Here is a 19,240-nt window from a genome sequence, read left to right on the forward strand (position 1 = left end):
GTTAAATGACTCATTACAGGGCGAATAAAGACTCTCTCGCCCGCCCCTACTGCCTGTAGCAAGAATATCCCGCTTGCAAGTTCAGTGTATCGTACCCGCCGACCGAAGCAGGATCAATTTACATCCTGCATCCACAGCACAGAGGCAGGCTAACGAAACGCTAGCGATTGTTGCAAACGTGTGTATAATGGCAGAGCCGGCAAAGAAGCAGCGAAAACCCTTGACGGAAGATGCAAAGAAAAGGAAAAGAGCTTCAGACGAGGCGAGGGGGAGTTTCGTAGAGAAAAAGCATCAGGCTTGCCTGGTGTCCCTTTAAAATACTATAATAATAATACATATACATATTCATACATGCATGTATGTACATACATACATACATACATACATAAATACATATACATATACCCAAAGTGAACTGAGAGAAGTAACTGGGAGTGCACCATTCAACAGTATAATTGTGTAAATGGGTAGTTATATGACTGATATGCACTCCAAAAAAATCTACTACACATGACACACATGCAACTGCATTATTGCTATCTGCCTTTCTAAGACTTACCATTTAACTCTTGCTGAGATGTGTTCCGACTTTTTCTTTTCTGAGTATGTTTGCATAGGGGATCTGTCGTGAAACCAGTAGGATAAAACCATTAGTTATGCAAAAATGAGAGAGTAGAAACAATAAAACTTCCAATTACTTCATAACTATAGATGCACATTACAATGTACCTTCTTGTGATAGTTTTATTGCTGTCTAATTAACATAATAGGGATCATCATGAATTGTCATTGTGATATTTATTTTATGATGGGTTTATGGAACTGATGGTCTACCACCATAATGTGAAATCAAAAGTCTGTTACGGATGGCTTTACGTCTTTTGATTCTCATCTTCAACATTGAAAGTTAAAACACTGCCACATCTGCTGATTTGCAACACCCATCTGTCATTCAGAGCATCCACACAAATGTAATTGTCTTTCCAGACTTGACTAATGGTGTTGAAACGACACTGTAAACAAACTTAGTCTGCCAGTGTGTCGCTAAACTGTCTCTGTACAGATGCAGAAGTGATTGATATTTGCAGTGTTACAAACACAAAGGATTACAAAAGATACGGCCTCAGGCCCGAGCCTGCCTGTGTGTGTGCTAGATATACAAGCTTTGCATTGCGTACTAATTACAGTCCTACTATCCTTGCTTTACTACTAAGAGTAAAGCATAATACATATCCGAAGACTTGATAACAAAAATAAAACAATCTCCATAGTCTTGGGCCAATCAATATGCTTCCTAATACATTAAGTTCTATTTGGGAGTGATTTTTTTTCAAGCGATATGTTCTGCATTGTGATCATAAGTGGATATTGTTTATGTGGCAGTGCTAGCAGGCCAAATCTGTCGATAGGAAAAGAGACTTGTTAGATGTTGTGTGTGTTGACATGTTGTGTTTGAGGATGCTGCTGAGAAAGAGCTCTCCTACCATCTGCAGCTGTTGCACCATCTCCTCCCGGTAAGCCAGCTCCCTCTTCATTTGGTCCTGGAAATTATCTGCACAGAACAACAACAATACTTTATACTTAATACTTGACCAATGGCTGTAACCCTATTACTTCAACCTATTCTTGCACTGATATAGTTTTTATATTACTTTGGCTATATTATTCTCTTATATGTCCATATTTATTTTATGCTGGTCTCTAGACTTTATTGTTGCACTGTTGCACTGTTGGACTTACTTATTTGAACCATCACCATGACACTCACTCAGAGCACCTTACCATGCATACAGAATTACAGACTCAGCCCTTGCCCTGTCACTGCAACTATTATGTTTACGCTTATATTTATGTTTATGATATTTGCCAGGCACTTTTGTCCCAAGCGATTTACAGTATCTAAACACTACTGCATTGTACTACTACATTTTGTTGAAAGTCTCAGAACAATATAATTCATTGTAATGGTAAGGTCAATATTTGTGTATTTTCTCATGAAATAAGGCTATATGTAAAACTTGATTCGATATTAAATATATTGTTTTAGTAAATATGTTAAGTATTAAATGTAAGTCGTTGATTGATTGGAATTGTAGTCAGCAGAGACGAGAGGGAGGATAGGACTTACGGAAAACTGGGAACGGGGAACTGCCTTTCAGTGCATGGAATTCTTGCTCCAGTCTTCTCCGCAAATCAATCTGCTCGAGGAGAACCTTCTGCAGCTCCTCTGGGGGACAAACAAAACACACTTCAGATCTGTGCGCCACACAACGCAATCACACTTCCCCCCAGTACACTTCGGTAGGCACAAGCCCCCTGCAACCACATCAGCCAACACAAAAATCTGAGGCTGTCCATCAAATGCTGTGTAGTTGATGGTAAAAGAGTTGTGTTGAGGTTGTTTACCTTTTTCCATGTTCTCCACATCCTTTTTGAGTGACACCACTGGGGAATGTGAATCCTGATTTTGCTCTCCTGGAATCACAAAAATAATTGGAGGGAAAATATTAGCCATAGGTGAAAACATGTCTGCGCTGATACCTGGTTTTAGTTTTTGACCACTGATAAATAATCAGATGGAAGACTAGACTAATGATGGAATGCATTTCAGAAACTGGCCAACAGGGGTCAGCCTAACTACACACTAGAATGTTCAAGTAGATGTCGTTACTTTTCCTAAAGTAAACTACTTTCCATAGTAATTTACATTGAACAGGTATCATCCTCACATCCTTTAGAAAGAAAACAATGTTTTCAGTGTTCAGGAAAGAAATGGCAAAACTTTAGGAGATTAACACACAATTTAATTAATTCTCAAATAAAACATGAATGCTGCATATTATAGAATACACAAAAAAATGAGAACAGTATTTTACATTTTATTTATTTTTGTATTTTTAAAGAAAAGCATTGTGTATTCTAACTGCCATGTGCTATTATCGTTATACAAGCAAACAATTTATTTCAGGCACACATAAATTGCTTTCACTAACAAATAAAATATTCTCATTCCGGTATGTTTCCTCAAGCACAAAACTCATGGTGATGCTGTGTACAATACGTGGCTGTTTGGAAATCAGAGACGGTAAATGGTCTCTGTGTCTCCCATCTCCAGGAGTTGTCATTACCAAAAAAAAAAAAAAAACCTTTGGTGCTTTTCTTTTGATGGCACGCATCTCAGTCCCTGATTTCCGCGCGCCGCTCGGCAAATCGAATGCCTTAAATGAAGCGGTCCAGCACATTTGGGTATATAATCTGCCCCCTCCCCCAGCTCATTTCCCTTCTTGCCTTCTTAAGCCTCACAACGCTTCCCTCATTTGGAAGTATGGCTTGTTCCCGCTCTCTCCTCTCTCTGTCTCATTTGACAAGCAAATTTGCAGACACTGCCTGAGGATAACAACCTCGTTTGACAGTCAATTAACCGTGAATAGTCAAAGCCAAGGCAGTTTGCATTACATAAATGGAAAATTAGATTATTTTTCTCCCAAGAAACAGAACTCTCCTTAAGACAGTGCCTTAGACTCTTTGGAATCAGAACTTCTAATCACGTCCTCGGCTGCCCTGGGAGGCATTCAGCAATCAGGCAAAGGTGGTCTCATTTAATTTGTTTCATGTAATTTTTTCAAATATATTATACATTATGTGAGGAGATCATTATCGGCTAGATAATATAAATGTTGCCATAGATGTCATAAAACACTTTTAATGTCTCCCTGACAGATAAAAGGCAATAAGCTATGATCTTTGTAATGGAAGATTTTGCCAACAAAAAGGCAATTATATCCATTTTATATTGTTCAAATGGTGATTGTCACCTTCGCCGTGTCTGAGCTGATTGCTGCTGAACTGTAATGGTTCCCTACAGAGTCGATTTCCCAATGACATTGTGGAGAGCGACTCCATTTCCAATGCATCTGAAGAATATTTTTATTTCATGTGTGCACTTATATTAATCCTCAAGTGCTGCCTGTTAGCAAAACAATTTCTCTCTCCGCTGTAAATGTAGCACTTTCTGAAATACATTACTGGTTAAGAAGGATTTTCTATCGGGTCGTCCCGCACATACCTGGAGCCTCCCGCCAGTATTCTTGTCCAGAGGACTCTGTCTCAGACCCAAAGAAATTTGTCTGTTCTTTGTTTTCGTCTGGAAGAGAGGAGAGGAGTATTAAGGATATTGAAGGACCATTAAACCAGCTTACCATGCGGAAGCGTGAAAATAAAGATAGCAAACACAAACAACAGACTTAGCCAATCTCCATTCCCCCCCCCTTTGTCCCCGTTTATGAAAATGAATAAACTGCGATATAGTATGATATACTTCATTTCACCAACATGGTGTCATTAAACATAACCATAAAATGCCATTTTTCTCGGCTTAGTGAAGAGATTCACTCTTGTGTCTAGGGAAAACAATATGTGTGCAAACACTGTCCTAAAAAAATCACTTTAGGGTAATGTTCTTCACCTGAATGGTTGGTGCTTTCTTTGGTTGCGTAAGCAGGCAGTCCATCCTCCCGGCTCTTGAGGACCTGAGAACATAAAGCACAGTGGACGTGCTGCTTAGATTTGATTCATGTCGACCGGCGGTGAGCTACTGCCTGTGAAAATTGTCTGTGAACTGACCAGAGCAGTTAAATCGATTGTCCTTGGGAATCACAGCAGCAGTGTCCAGCACTGCACACAAACCCTCACCCAGTTATTGTTGCGTAAATGGTTTTTTGAACAGCATCACAAAACAGGACAATTCAGTGGCGTTAACAGACAGTAACTTTGTGTGTGTTCAACCTAGCATGTTACAAGGATGCTAAATTGCCCCCCCCCCCCCGCCCCCTCTCTCTCTCTCTCTCTCTCTCTCTCCCCTTGTGATGGCTGAGCGTAGTGACTTCAGGCTCCCCTGGTTAATGTAGTGTCAACAGGTTAAAGATTAAAAGGGCTAATAGGTAGAAGTGACAGAAGGAGACCAAACATAATGTCGCCATTAAACAAAGCATGTCTGGGCTTATTAGGGGGAATCAAAGCACGGTGAATATTTCATTTCTGCAGGGAGCCGCAGCTATCAATCTTCTTATGCATATAGATCAGGCCCCAGTCCGCGGCTGCATTTAAATAATAATTAGCAGGAGTACCCTGAGGGAATATTTACATTTTTGTACGGCATGTCCTCCAGCGGAGTGGATGTGTGGATGGGGCTGGGGACCTTGAGAGTGGCAGGCGGACTGACAGCAGGCAGGCCTGGCTTGTCGTTGGCATTGTCGGGGGCGACGATGGTGGGGAAGTGTTCCGGCTCTTTCCGCCTCTCGCCCGCACTGTCGGGGAGGCCGCGCAGGTGCAAGGGCTGCTGGGACTGGGGCTGCGGCGGCTGCTGGGGATGCTGGGATTGCGGCCGGAGGGTGAAGTCTTCCTGCTCCTCGTCCTGCTTGGTCTCCACGTCCACTTCCTGCTCTTCGTCGCTCTCGCCACTCTCTCCGCTCTGGTAGCTGCAGCTGGTGCCGGGGGACAGGTGGGGTCTGTCCGACGAGCCCACCCCTGCGCCTTCGAACTCCTCCAGGTTGCCGTGGAGCTTGGCGATGCTCTCGGCGTCCTTGACGACAGGCCGGAAGGCGGAGTGGTAGCTGGCCTTCCGCGTCTGCAGAGACGGAGCGTCCAGCAGCTTGAGCCAGCCCTCGGACGACGGACGCAGGTCAGGGGTCGCGCCGACCGACGGGCAGTCAGCGTCAAACAGCCCCGACCGCGGCGCACCGCCCAACCCTCCGGCCGCTGCCTCGCCCTGCTCGGAGAGGTCGAGGAAGGCCTGTCTGAGCGAGGGGCTGTCGGTCAGAGAGGTCAACGCGTTAGGCTGTGGTTGGAGGTATGTGGGCACCGGTATGCCCCCAGCGGCCCTCGGTGGCCAGAACATGCAGAAGGGCGGATAGAATGCGTCTTTACGGGTGGGCCAGAGCAGGCCGGAGAGTCCAGTGTTCTTCTGACCGCTAGTGGCCTCGCCCTCGTCCTTCTTCTGTTGGCAAAGGCCGAAGGCCGGGAAGGGGTACGGGCTGGGAAAGAGTGAGGTGGTGGGGAACTTCTGCAGCATGCCGAAGCCCTTGCTGGGCACCGGGATGACCGGGTAGCTGCGGGCACTCTTGTGGGGTGACAGGCTGCTGGCGTCCAGGTCCTCATCCTCCTCAAAGCGCCCGCGCTTCGGCCCGAGGTCCGGCGAGATCATGTGGGGCAGCACGGAGCCCATGGACTTGACGGAGCCCATCGGCGCGCAGTGGCTGGAGGGCAGTGCCCGCTTGCGGCTGCCGCCGTTGAACATGGCCTTGACGTCCTCCCAGGCGAACACCATCTCGTCCGCTGGGGTCTTGTCGGTCAGCCGCAGGTGGCGACGCCACGAGTTGAAGTTGGCGGCGTCTGGCTGCGTGTACTTGGCCTCGGGCGTGCGGTGCGAGTGGAAGATGAACTTGTTGGGCGAGAAGTACATGTTGCAGTAGGAGCACTTGATGCACTTGGCGCGCGAGCTGTTGTAGCGTGCCGGGATGAAGCTGCCGCGGCAACCCCACGCGCACTCGTGCGTCACGTCGAACGCAAAGTTGTCGGGGAGCTTGGGCGGCGCGTTCTCGCCCAGGAAGGACTTGCAGAGGCGCTCGGCCTCGCGCTTGGTGATCATGCCGCAGCGGCGCGAGGAGATGGGCATGGCGCCCGCCCGGCGCAGGATCTCCAGCTGCACAGGTGTGCACTGCACACAGGTGATGCCCAGGGCCACGCGTCGGTTGTGGATCTCATTGTAGCTGTAGTTCTTGAGCAGCGTGTTGGAGATCTGCGCCAGACACAGGCGTTCCTGGTTGTCGATGACCAGGGACACGATGGGCACTCCGTACAGCACCACCTGTCCGACCTGGTTGGGCTTGAGGGAGTGGTTGGGCCTGGGGGGACTTAGAGGCTCCTGGGTGAACGAACTGGGAGGGGTGGCCATCACAATGTCTTCTGGTCCAGGCAAAAGGGGTTTGTCCATGCTCTGGTGTCCTCCAATGTAAACTGTTTGTTGCGCTGAAAAGAAGAAAAGAAAAAAAACATACTTTTAGAATTAATAGGATAAATAAATGAAAAATAAAATAACAATTTCTATTTCATATCGTGCAATAAATTTCTCATATTTAGCATTTATAAGACTTCTACCTATTAAATAACTGTCCATTTCCAGGTGATGTCAAATACTAATTTTACTATTACACTAACATTCTATTGTCATATAGTGTATTTTATCATTCCTATAGCCTATATTTAATATATTATTAACAAGTTGTTTAAATAACACTCTGGGTTATCAAGATTCACTCACAATAGCATAGGATGCAGTAAGAACATAAAGCTCCCTGATCATTGACCTTATTATATCACAAGGAGAGGGAAAAATAATAATCTTGTATCTTTAATTTTTCTTGGTATGGTAATTTACAAACCTTTTAATTAAAGCTTTTAATGAAATCGTCAGTGAGTTACATGAAAAGCACTTGTTTTATACACTTACACGGAATTTGCCGTTTTTATTATAGATCAATTGACGGGTTTTAAATTGGTTGGTGAAACGAAGTATTAAACTGATGCGAAAAAATAACTCAACATCCATTTTCAAATGATTCTGCAATGGGTCCATGTTAACTCACATAATTTTATAAATTCATAATATATGTAGGCCTGTACACTGCTCCGCAGCTAGGCTATGGAAAATGGTGTGAAGTAATTGGAGCACAATATCAGAAGGTTAAAGCAGCCTATAAAAGCCACATGATACACACACACACACATACACACACTTCGGCATACGTCAGGGGAAAATTTACTGAAAGAGAGCCTGCCGTACTGGCAAGAATATCGCGATTATTAACCCCCAAAGATGGAGGTGATTTGGCGTAAAATAGCTACACTGTCGGCCTCATCAACTGTCTTGGCGTAGCGTCATTCATCAACTGTCAAACCCTCGGGATGCTACAACCCACTTCCTGAAGCAATAGGCTAAGGATATTCTTTAGCAATAATAATAATAATAATAATAATAATAATTTCCAAATAAAGTTGAAACTCGTCTATTTGATTTTTTTTCTTTTTTAGATTTGTATAATATGTCAACCACAGCGCTGAGTAGGCTACACGTTCCACAGCTTACCTCCGTTTGGCTGGGGGAAAATCCAAGTGTTATAAAATGAATAACATATCCGATATCAAGCTGAGGCAAATTGACGCGCCCGCATCTACAGGCACAAAGTCGCGGCGAATATCCCTAAACTCTAAATAAGTAAAAGTCTGTAGTTAGAGATGTCCGTGACGCGCTCCGCGTGAGTTAACCGTCGGCGATGAGTGAATAACTGTGCGTCTTGCGCGGACTTATTCCCTTTAACGGCTCGTACCGGCTCACCGGCGGACTGAACGGGAGTTGATTGGCGTGACTCTGCCCCTCTACTGGTTTGATGACTGAAAAGGCTTTGCGTGAGGAGCCAATGACGTTTCACTAACTGCCACTCAGCGCGCTAAAGAGAGGCTAAAGCACGAGCTTGGCCCCAGGCAGGATCTGAGGCTGTATACATCCCATCTGAATGAGAAAAACACCCCAGCCGACATGTACCATATGCAGCTAAAGCATTAATAAACCAGGGGCTCTACTGACGGATAAAATAAAAGAGCACGTCAGCATAGCCTATAGCCGCACTAAAGCTATAGCTTATTTTCAGAGGAGCTCAGTCCAATATATTTTTTGACATATTGTTATATTTTAAAGAAGTGTAAAATATTATTGCGTGAGACCCTTATTTTGGAGTAAAATAAACCATATTCCTCTAAGAAGAACGTATTTTTTTATCGAAGGAATTAAAATAGACTTGGAGGCTACAGTTTTACGCTCAAATAAACACCCATTTTGATTAACTTAAGTTGTTTTGAACTATCCAGAGTTCCTCCTTTGTGCTACTATCTTAAAACGTAGGAAAATTCGCCTAAAATGATAAATGACAATGTTCCTTCCCAAGCTTTTTGTAGGCCTACTTATCAACGCGTAAATACAACATGAATTCAGCATCTTAAAAATGAAGCGCCAAAAACCTATGATGACCCCTTAAGTAAGATCATAGGATATATCGCCTCTATATCTGAATAGAAAGAATCTTTATCGTTTGGTTACAATGATTGTATGTCATCCATAAAAGGGGTCGAAAAAGCATTAAATGTCATCCGGTCATTTTTTTCTTCTTGTAAGGCTGCAATTTTCGCCGCCTGTCTACAGCAATCAAGTCTAAAAGGTTAATAGCGGTTATTTGACATTTTCGCAAATAAAACAAAATAACAAAAAAGTTTCATAGCAGGTTACAAACAAACTGTTATGTATAGGCTAGTCACCGTGGAAAATAGCCTCTATATTTGTATTTAAACCTTTGCTTGCTCTGCTTTACTTTCCAAAATGTAGGGTATATCTCTTGAAAATACCCCAGTAAATCGTTTGTTTTCAACCTAGCCTACTATGAACAATTAAAATAATTGTTTGTTTTTTTGTCTTTAAATAACACAATACAATAGCCTCCAGGATTATACTTTAGGATTAAAATGTGACATTATAATTTCACTGCGCTCCGTAAGTTTCTCATCATATTTGAATCAGCATATTGATAAATTATTGGTCTATTTTCTTCTGTGATTAATACAAGAATTCAAAAGAGAGGTTTTTGTGTGTGTGTGTTTGTGTGAAGACTGCACTGACAGGCAGGACCCATCTGCTTCTGTGTAAACTCAATTTAGGTCTCAGCCACTCGGCTTTTGTCTGGGCTCGCTCTGGGCTTGCGCCGTGCTTTGCAGGCATGAAGAAGCAGGGAAGACCGCGGGCAGCGACCAGACGCGCTGTCACAGAACAGCGCTGAATTAAATGGGAATTTTATGTTATCATATTTCAGTGTGCACTTTCATAGATTAATTTAAATGACATATTTTATTTATTTTGCTTAATTATCTCAAAAGCACACGCACTTGCTACAAATATGCTACCATATAAACTTGTTCATGAACACACACAAACGCTAACACACACCCACACACACACACACACACACGCACAGGTAGTCTAGCCTACTTTGCCCATAACATATTCGTCAGGGCTGTCGCCAAGCTGACTACTTTATAATTCAGAAGCAATAAATTTCACATTTCCGTAATGCATGGCACGTCATGTAGGTATGCGGTAACCCCACTGTGAAATTAATCATGCGCTTAAAAACAATTGCTTATGCGACCTCTGGGGTCAATAGACATGAAAGAAATAGAAATTAACAGTTATCAAAACAGCCAGCACATTGTCATTTCACACCTAATCAGTTAACAAATCAGAAAATGGCCCCTGTGAACATTATTAATGCACGGAGAAACCAACTTGTGAGATGACAGGCTATTTTCAGACCTGTTTCATTTAAATCGACGACAAAGGTAAAGATTAGGTTACGTTTCAAAATGTAGTTGCATTTACTTCGGTACATATGACACCATATACGCGTATGCCCTCATTAATATATGGTCTATTCTCTCCTAGGAACACATATCCGGAACAGTGTCCTAAATTCTAATCCTTAGTTAATGCTGCAGGTCTTTTGCAAAATGACAAGACTTAATGCGGCCTCATCTGTAAAGACTTACTCTGCCATATTATTTAACAAGATCCTCTCTCGTCAGTCTTTCATTATGAAAAGTATTCATGGACAAGGACGCTTAGCCATTAACATTTCCATTACTCCAAATGGCTCTGTCTTGCCTAACAATATCTGGGATGCGACCATAATACCTTAACGCGCACCAGTATAGACTTGCCTCTGACGTCATGGTCCCACACGTTAGCGGCCTGAACGCATTCGGAGTGGGGCTGCTGTCCCAGGACAGGCTATGGTTTACCACCTTGGAACCAATCTAAGGCCAGTCAAACTGAACAATGGACTGTTATATAACTATTGTAGCGTCTGTGGCAAAGCCTTTTTTGGTTATGAAGTTAAGACAATGTGGCTAAAATTATGAAAATATGTTATGATTGTTTATTTATTTTGTTTAAGCTCATCTTTATTATACAGGTGAAATATGCTTTATATGGCTTCAAATGTTTCTCCATGAGGAAAATAAAGACAACTCAAATGTTAGAGTTAATTTATCATGAAATCCTTAAATAAATCCTCATTACAATCAAATTACACATCACACCACAGTAACAAGGCTGCCATTCCTGTCCCATACCCTCACGAAAAAGCACCAAATTGATACAAATCAGAGATCAGTGATCAGATGAAGACCAGACACTATCAAGTTTCTGAACTGTCACCAGGGAATGATCCAAGCTCACCTCTTCCCTATCAGATGTTAGAGTGTCAGACAAGTATCAGAAGAATAAACAAGGAAATCTAACACCAAGGTATGCCTTTTCAGCTGACACCTTATTCACAATTACACAATTTCATTCAGTCCCTAAAAAAACACTGTCCATGTGGGCTCATCAATGGCAAAACAGCAAAGGAAAGTTAACCTGGACATGCAGAGGTCAAATGCAGCAGTGTGTGTGTGTGTGTGTGTGTGTGTGTGTGTGTGTGTGTGTGTGTGTGTGTGTGTGTGTCTGTACATATATTTATGTGTTTATATGTGTGCATATTACGTGTGTGTGTTTTTGTGTGTGGATGTGTGTGTGTGTGTCTGTGTGTGTGCGTGTGTGCATATTCAATATGTGTGTGTGCATATGTATCCATAATATATGTGTGTGTGTGTGTGTGTGTGTGTGTGTGTGTGTATGTGTGTGTGTGTGTGTGTGGTCTGTAAACATACACTGTACATACCTTCCCACCACCACTCAGGAGAAGTCTTGAAGCTGATCTGGTAGCAGAATTGTGCTAGAGAGGGATGTGGAGCAGCTGAATCAATTCACCTGCTCAGAGACACCTGAGGGTTTAAACACAAGCACAAGAAATACTGTAACTTCCTGCTGTTATGTTATGTTATTAATTCAACATGACAGTGTGTAGCCTTCTCATTATGGTGCAGTGTGTTTTCCAGCCTTTTGCTGTTGGGGGATGCGGATGGACATCCATGAAGGGTGGTGCGAACAGCAGGGCATACTTTAATTTTTCCCTCCCATGTCATAATTAACAGGCCACTTCATTTCCAATGTCGCTCTAGCTACACCAGATTTCCATAATTAGTCTAAGTGTAGCAATTAATTGCTATTTAGCTAAAAAGCCAGTCTGCGGGCCACTCAAGGCAAATGACATGCTTAAAAATGGCTGAAAGCAGGAGCTCTGATAGTTCATTTATTTTGTCCAACAAGTAATATACAGTACTAATATTGCCACTCCCTATGAGCAGCATACCCTGGCAGCATCTGAGGCTAAGCAATCACATCTATTCATATCCAAGATGACAGTAACACAAATTAGTCAACCCTTTTTCAGAGTTTACCAACAAGCAGTGAAATCAAGGTCAATGAACTGTACTGCCTTGTCACATATAATGAATGAATTAACGCCTTGGTTATTTTTAAGCTTGTTTCTCTGTAACTTTTAACATAATAACAAGCGTGTCCCATGCTTAGAATGGCTGCAACGGGTGTTGTGGAATACAGAAGAAATAGTCCATCAGGAAAAAAAACTGACATTCAAAGATGAAAGCAAAAAGTGAATGCAATACTGTTACATTCTAATTCATACACTGTAATACGCACACGGGAGCTATTCTCTTTATTAGAACATAGCGTGTAACCCAAATTATAGTAATTGATTAGCCTACATGTCATAAGGAGAGGTAAAAAAAAAAAACTCATGCCATATTTGAAGTCTTACCTTACACTTTGGGATCACGTGTTTACAGATGTCTCGTTTGTTTCCGCGAGTTGACCGGCGTATTTGGAGAAGCCGTGGCTGCCTGCTGTTTGGATCCTGATTGGAAATTAGCCCGCGCGTCGCACTGAACTGACATGAAGTATCCAACAGCCCGCGCAGGTACTACTCTAACCGTATAGACCCGAGGAACTCACGCGGAGAAGGTTCAGCTATACTGTCCTCTCGCAACGCCCTACAACTACAGGAAAGCTTGCATGAGACGCGGGATCCACATTCAACTATAGGCTCAATGCTCTTCATCCGTCGAGGCTTCGGTAAAGGTTGAAAATAACCCTTTTCAACCAATACCATCACTTCTCACTCATAACACACTGTCTCAACAACAAATCGGGCGGTCGTCAGCCGCGGGCGGGCTTTCCGCTCATGTAAAATCCAGCCTATGATATTCCCCTTAAACTTTTGAGGGTGCACTACAGTTGTGATGAATTAGCCAAGCAGCAATACATTCATTTAATGTCTGTTGTCCTAATTGGGGGTTGAAATTGAGCATCAGGTCAGATCCCATTTATCAGAATCGTGATCATGTTGATATCGCCTTGAATGCAACAAACTGGTCCAAATTTTCACGTAGCCTAGTTTAGATTAATTCATATGGATAAAAATGGATATTGACAAGACCACATTTCCTCAGTAAATTTGCTCACTAACCTCATTCTGTACTGCATTGGACATAATTTAGGTTTAACACTGAAATGCGCATATTACAAATATACCTCTGGATTCACTGTCTTGTACAATCAAAGCAAGGGGACCTACTTTAATTGTGATATTGGCTAACATATGGAACTTGACAGCCCTTTGTCATAACCTAGAGGGCGGAATAAGCAAGGTTTAGCGTTATTGGCAGATAACTTTTTTCTGCGAATTTTGACATTATTGCCAGTTATGTGTACTGTATGTTTTTGATCGAAATGACAAAAAAAAAAGTTATTCAACCAGATCAGTCATTTCAAGGTAACCGTCAAGTCAAAAGTGTTATGTTTAATGGACAGGAGTTGAAGTTGAGCTTTTTGTAGATTTTTGGTTGATTTTCTTTTATTTTTGTTGAGTTGAAGATTGGTATTGCTGATCACACAAAGGACAACATTTATACAGTGCACATGTATTTAAACACCATAATTAGGGGGACTACAGATCCTATTTAGAGTACATTCTGGTTACATTATGTAGTTTTTCTAATATAATTAATTTTCAGAACATTAACCTCATGATGACTGATGTAAAACCTTTCTTCAGAACAATTCATTGAGGCCCTCCGCTCAGGTTGAGCACCAAGCCCAGTGTCCACTCCTGTCCATCATAACCCAAGCGTTCATCACCATCCAAGCGGACATCACCGACTCCAGGAGAGATGCTGCGGCCTCAGCATCGGCCAGACGTGGAGGTCAGTGCAGATCAAAGTTAAGCAAGCCTGCCTAACTCCTACTTCCTTAATTACCATGTCGGCGCAGGGCCAGCGAGCTGTTTGTGTTTGTGCAGCTTCTGCTCTTCATCATTAGGCGTCTCGTCCGGCGGCTCACAGCAGAGTGGCCAGTGGCTCCTCAGAGAGGCCCATTGATTAGACCCCTAACCCTCTCTCCTGTTGAGAGCCAGCATCTCTCTTAAACTCATCCCATCCCTCTCTCTCTCCATTTCTCTCTCTTCTCTCTTTCCATCTCTCTCTCTCTCTCTCTCTTTCCATCTTTATCTCCTTCCATCTCTCTCTCTTTCCATGTTTCTCTTTTCTCTTTCCTCTCTCTCTCCCCTTCCATCTCTCTCTCTCTGTCTCTCTCATTCCATCTCTTTCTCCTCTCTCCATCTCTCTTTCCTTCCATCTCTCTCTCTCTCTTATCACTCTGGATCTTTTAGTGCTCTGTGTGGCTTGCTCCCACCACCACTGACTTGTAAACAGCATTTAATGTGGCTATTAGCATCCGAAGGACAGGAAGTGCACGTACGCATGCAGGTTGAGCAAGCGTGCACACACACATGCGCACACACACACACACACACACACACACACACACACACACACTCAGCTTGCTCTCCTCCTCACAACCACTGGTGATTAAGCGACAGATTATACCTGCTCATGAATAATGAAGCGCCGGTGTTTTTCCTGTGTGTGTGCGCTTCCTGATGGGGGTCTTGAGTGTGTGTGTGTGTGTGTGTGTGTGTGTGTGTGCGTGCGTGCATGCGTGCGTGCGTGTGTGTGTGTGTGTGAGGGGGCAGTCGGAAGAGCAGGGTGTGTATGTGTGTTGGGGGGGGTCAGTATAGTAGTCCAGCCGGCTGGCCTTGTACATCAGAAGAGCGACGTCTGTACAGGAGCCAGTCAGGTGGATGAGTGAGTGTGTGTGTGTGTGTGTATGTGTGTGTGTGTGTGTGATCTGCATGGGGTTGATGAGAGACTCGGTCCGATGGGGCCACGCACTGATTGAGCACGCAGAGCTTGACTCTGTCAAACACAAACTCTCAGGGGCCACAGAGAGTCCCTCCGCTACTCGTCACAAACCCTTCTTCGATGCCTCTTCTCAGACGGGGATGTGGGGGTCTTGGGCTATCTGTCCTGCATGTTTTCGGATGAAACTGGAATTAAACCGCCAAATTCAACCAAGTTTATTATTATTATTTGAAAGATTTTTGGCCCTGATATTTAAATTAGACAATCCAAATTTGAAGAAATACTAGTAATGGAAAAAAATATTCTAACATAAGATTCCGTTCCGCAACAATTCAAGGTTCCACAATTCTATATTGAATTTAATGAACCCAAATATTCTTTAGAACCTTCATTTCCCAGCATTCCCGTCAAAAGTTTCGCTGTATGTCCAGCTGGATTAGGGTTTTGTCTGATGGTCGGACTCTGAACGGGAGGTTCTGGCCCAGAGCTGGGCCAACTGCGGTCCTGATCTACAGGAGCTAGTGTGTCTGCGTTGGCCTCACACAGTGGGGTGGGATTGCTGGACTCTGTGTCAGATTCCAGCTATCCGCTCCCTTCCAAACAAGCATTAATTGTGTAATCCTCTGATCTACACTGTAATCCACTGAAACATATAGCAGGAAATATGGCCACCACAGATTAAATTGTTTACAGTTGCCATGGTGGTCATTGTTCACAGAGGGAGAAAAAGCAGCAAAGTGGCACGCAGTGGAAAACACCATGTTTTTGTCATCAGATTATCAGGAGCCCCCAGTGTGCGCGGGACCTCAGATGCATATGATGACATCAATATGTTTTGCGGTGTCAGATTGATATGCCCAGGCACGAGATCCCTAATGTCACAAGTCCGGGTGATTATCTGTTTTTGATCTCAGTGTTGTTGACACGGATGGCGAAATTTAAATGTTTCTTTTAATTCATCAAATGGTAAAAGACAGACTTGTTTTGCCTTGGTGTTTCGCTAGATGTTTTTTAGGTATTTGTTTTTTTTTATTCTATTAATATAATGCGGTTTAGTGAAAGTGGTGATCAGCAGACTACATCATTTGTCTTTTACTACTGTAGTGTTCATATATTGAAGTCTCTTTGGACAAAAGTGTCTGCCAAATGCCATAAACATACTCATACACATAAACATACACATAAACAGAATAGTGGATTGGGTTTATTAAAAATACATGAAACATCTTAACTGTGTTGATAAATAAATAAATGGACTAATTAGTGTTTTGTTGCGATACCAGCAAGCATTTACTCACACCACAGAGAGGCATTATTGCAGAGTTAAATGAAAGAATTCAATCATATGAATGAATTATGTTAGACAAATACATAATGTGAGCCAAATCAACACAGGGCTTGTTTAATGACTGTTTTACTGGATACAGTAAATAGAGGTGACTGGCTGGCAAAGCCCGCAAAGCACTCATACCTTCCAGGCAAAAAACAAGCGAATAAGTAAACAAATGATAAGTAGAAGTAATTATTTTCAAGTAATTGCACATAGAAAGCTGTTTATGTTTTTTTAAATAACTGTACTCATTAGCGGTCTTGTCTGCTCAACAACAGCAGAGACAACTGCATTAAGGTAATCTTCTGTAAATATGTTTCAAGTGTGTGTGTGTGTGTGTTTGTGTGTGTGTGTGTGTGTGTGTGTGTGTGTGTGTGTGTCATGATAGGACAAAAGCACAATGTAAGTAACTCTTGCTACATTTCACAGTCGGGATAAATATCCATTGTTCCCTAAAATAATCCACAGAGACTCCGTCAGCCAATAGGCCCCCTCTGCTAGTGAAAAATAAATAAATACTGTATCAGAGTGGCCAAGGGATTAGAGCCGTGATTGACGATATCAAAGATGTCCGTCGGTCCGTGTGCATTGTTGTTCTGTGACGCTCACACAAACACAAACAGGCGTTTATAGTGTGATTAGGTGGGAGATGGTGTTTTGTCACAGCCTTTGAGGAGATTAAGTAGGCTTGATGCAATTTGATCCACTCTCAGTAACAGGCAGGAAAGAGTCTGTGGTTCACCACAGAAATGAAAACAACACTCAGGGTTCCAAAGTGAGGGCATTAGACAACATCAAGGCACTTAGCAATAGCCATCCCATTCAGTCATCTATCTTCAATTGACCCCTTGTTTATCAATATGTGTTTATGTGAGGATATAGGAAGCCCAGTGGACATGCATGCTCAATGACACTTGTTTAGCTGTTGTATGTAGCTGTTTTGTGGCATTAGTGTGTTAGTAGTCATGGAGACCCCACATGTAGGGAATGCAAACCTTTGTGTTGTTGTTGAAGACACAGAAGTAATGGTTACAGTAAGGGTAGGGAGGGGTTCGGCTGTATATTGACCCTGTGGCCAGCTTCATGTAGCAAAAAGGAGTTTGTGGTCAGGACTTGTAATAGCCTGACCACATGCTGTAAAAAAAGAGAGAAACGGGAGCTGCTCTCATGAGGACTTGAAATAAAAAGCAGTGTGGAACCGTATGATGTGAATATCCTCATGAAGTTCTGTAACTTACAAACATGGGAGCCATTTTACGTTTATTGACTTGTCTAGGAAACTTTTAAGAGAATAGCTAGGGCCAAAGATTATGATTTTAAAAGGAGCCTTTCAATTAAGTTAGTCCTACTTGTAAATTGAATGAAGACACCAGAGAATGTAAATATGCTTTTATATATTTTCCACTTGACTGGTCATTCTGTTTCTTGGTAAGCCTGGCTTGCATGCTTACAGAGAAAGTACTTATTTTAAGAGCTTGTCAGTAAAATCGACATATGTCTTTTTTCTCTTGCAGAGTGCTCTAGATGTTTTAATGTTATCATGATTACTATCATTTAGAGGTTGTGCTATGTGATTTAGACATGGGGATTAAAGCATTCCTACCACAGCAGAAAAAAAAATCATAGTGAAAACAAGAGTTCATCCTTTCTCTTTAAAACTACAAGTGTGGTGAAAAAAACATGTTTACATATTGCAAGTGAAAAAAAAACATATGCACCACATTAGTGACATTCTATTCCAGATGTTGCCGTGCTAATCTGCTTTCAATGGTTGTGATTGGCCCAGAAGTTGTAATCACGCAAAATGGGTGAAAAACTGTTGATGGCTTTGCTTTCACTCACGCAGTGCTGAGAACAAGGCGAGAAAAAGGGTTGACATGAGGTCATGGACATGGCTCACACACACTCACACACACACACACTCACACACACACACACACACACACTTACACACACGCACGCACGGATCACAACTCTCCCCAGCACCCCTAATCACTTGCATTCTTCCACTGGGACTTGTTTTTAACTCTAATCTTTACTTTAGTTTGCCTGGTGTTACTGTAAGTGATTGATGGAGGGGCCCAGAGATGGCTTAGCCTGGCATTTCATGAGCCTTTTTTAAACGGGCGTCTCTAAAATAAAAGTACAAGCAGGACCCAGTGTTTATCCCCAACAACAAGCTGTTGAGAAAAACTCTTAGTAGATACAGATATGACACAGTTTAGCGTGCACATCACTAAAAAATCCATGCTTTCACAACAGAGGTCCTGAGGCCACACACAGATTACGCAGTGGTGTAGCGATCAGACTCAGAGACTCCTAGATGATAACGACACGCGCTGGACTCAGAAGGGAGAAAGGGACACGCGACACCCGATCTACTCACTCACTCTGGCGTGAGCACGCAGCCTATTGCATAACAGCAGAGCTACTCAACGCAGGAGGAGGAGGCCGGAGGCGGAAGAAAGTCATACTCTATAGAAAACAACATGTAGATATTATCATCATGTTTCTGTGACTAGGCTGATAAAGGAACATCATGTTAACAGCACCATGTGGCCTTGTGGTCATAAGATCGATGGACACAAACATGGCTTGACAACAGAGGGCAATGGATCTTGTTTCCAAGGGAGCACTTTTAGTGAAACA

General features: G+C 42.8%; 1 protein-coding gene across 1 annotated transcript; it reads right to left on the minus strand.

Moving 5' to 3' along the window:
* Nucleotides 1-562: 562 nt before the first annotated feature.
* skor2 (SKI family transcriptional corepressor 2) lies at nt 563-6,991 on the minus strand. The gene is made up of 7 exons (XM_076283219.1): nt 5,144-6,991; nt 4,466-4,529; nt 4,067-4,144; nt 2,407-2,475; nt 2,129-2,227; nt 1,485-1,552; nt 563-622 (listed from the first exon to the last, which is right to left on the minus strand). Exons 1-7 carry the CDS (start codon nt 6,989-6,991, stop codon nt 563-565), a joined length of 2,286 nt encoding a protein of 761 aa, XP_076139334.1.
* Nucleotides 6,992-19,240: the final 12,249 nt, after the last annotated feature.

This window comes from Alosa pseudoharengus, unplaced genomic scaffold, assembly GCF_046254945.1.
Source record: "Alosa pseudoharengus isolate Yale_2024_CS ecotype anadromous, Long Island Sound unplaced genomic scaffold, YU_APseudo_1.1 YU_APseudo_1.1_scf_14, whole genome shotgun sequence".
NCBI classification, from domain to species: Eukaryota; Metazoa; Chordata; class Actinopteri; order Clupeiformes; family Clupeidae; genus Alosa; species Alosa pseudoharengus.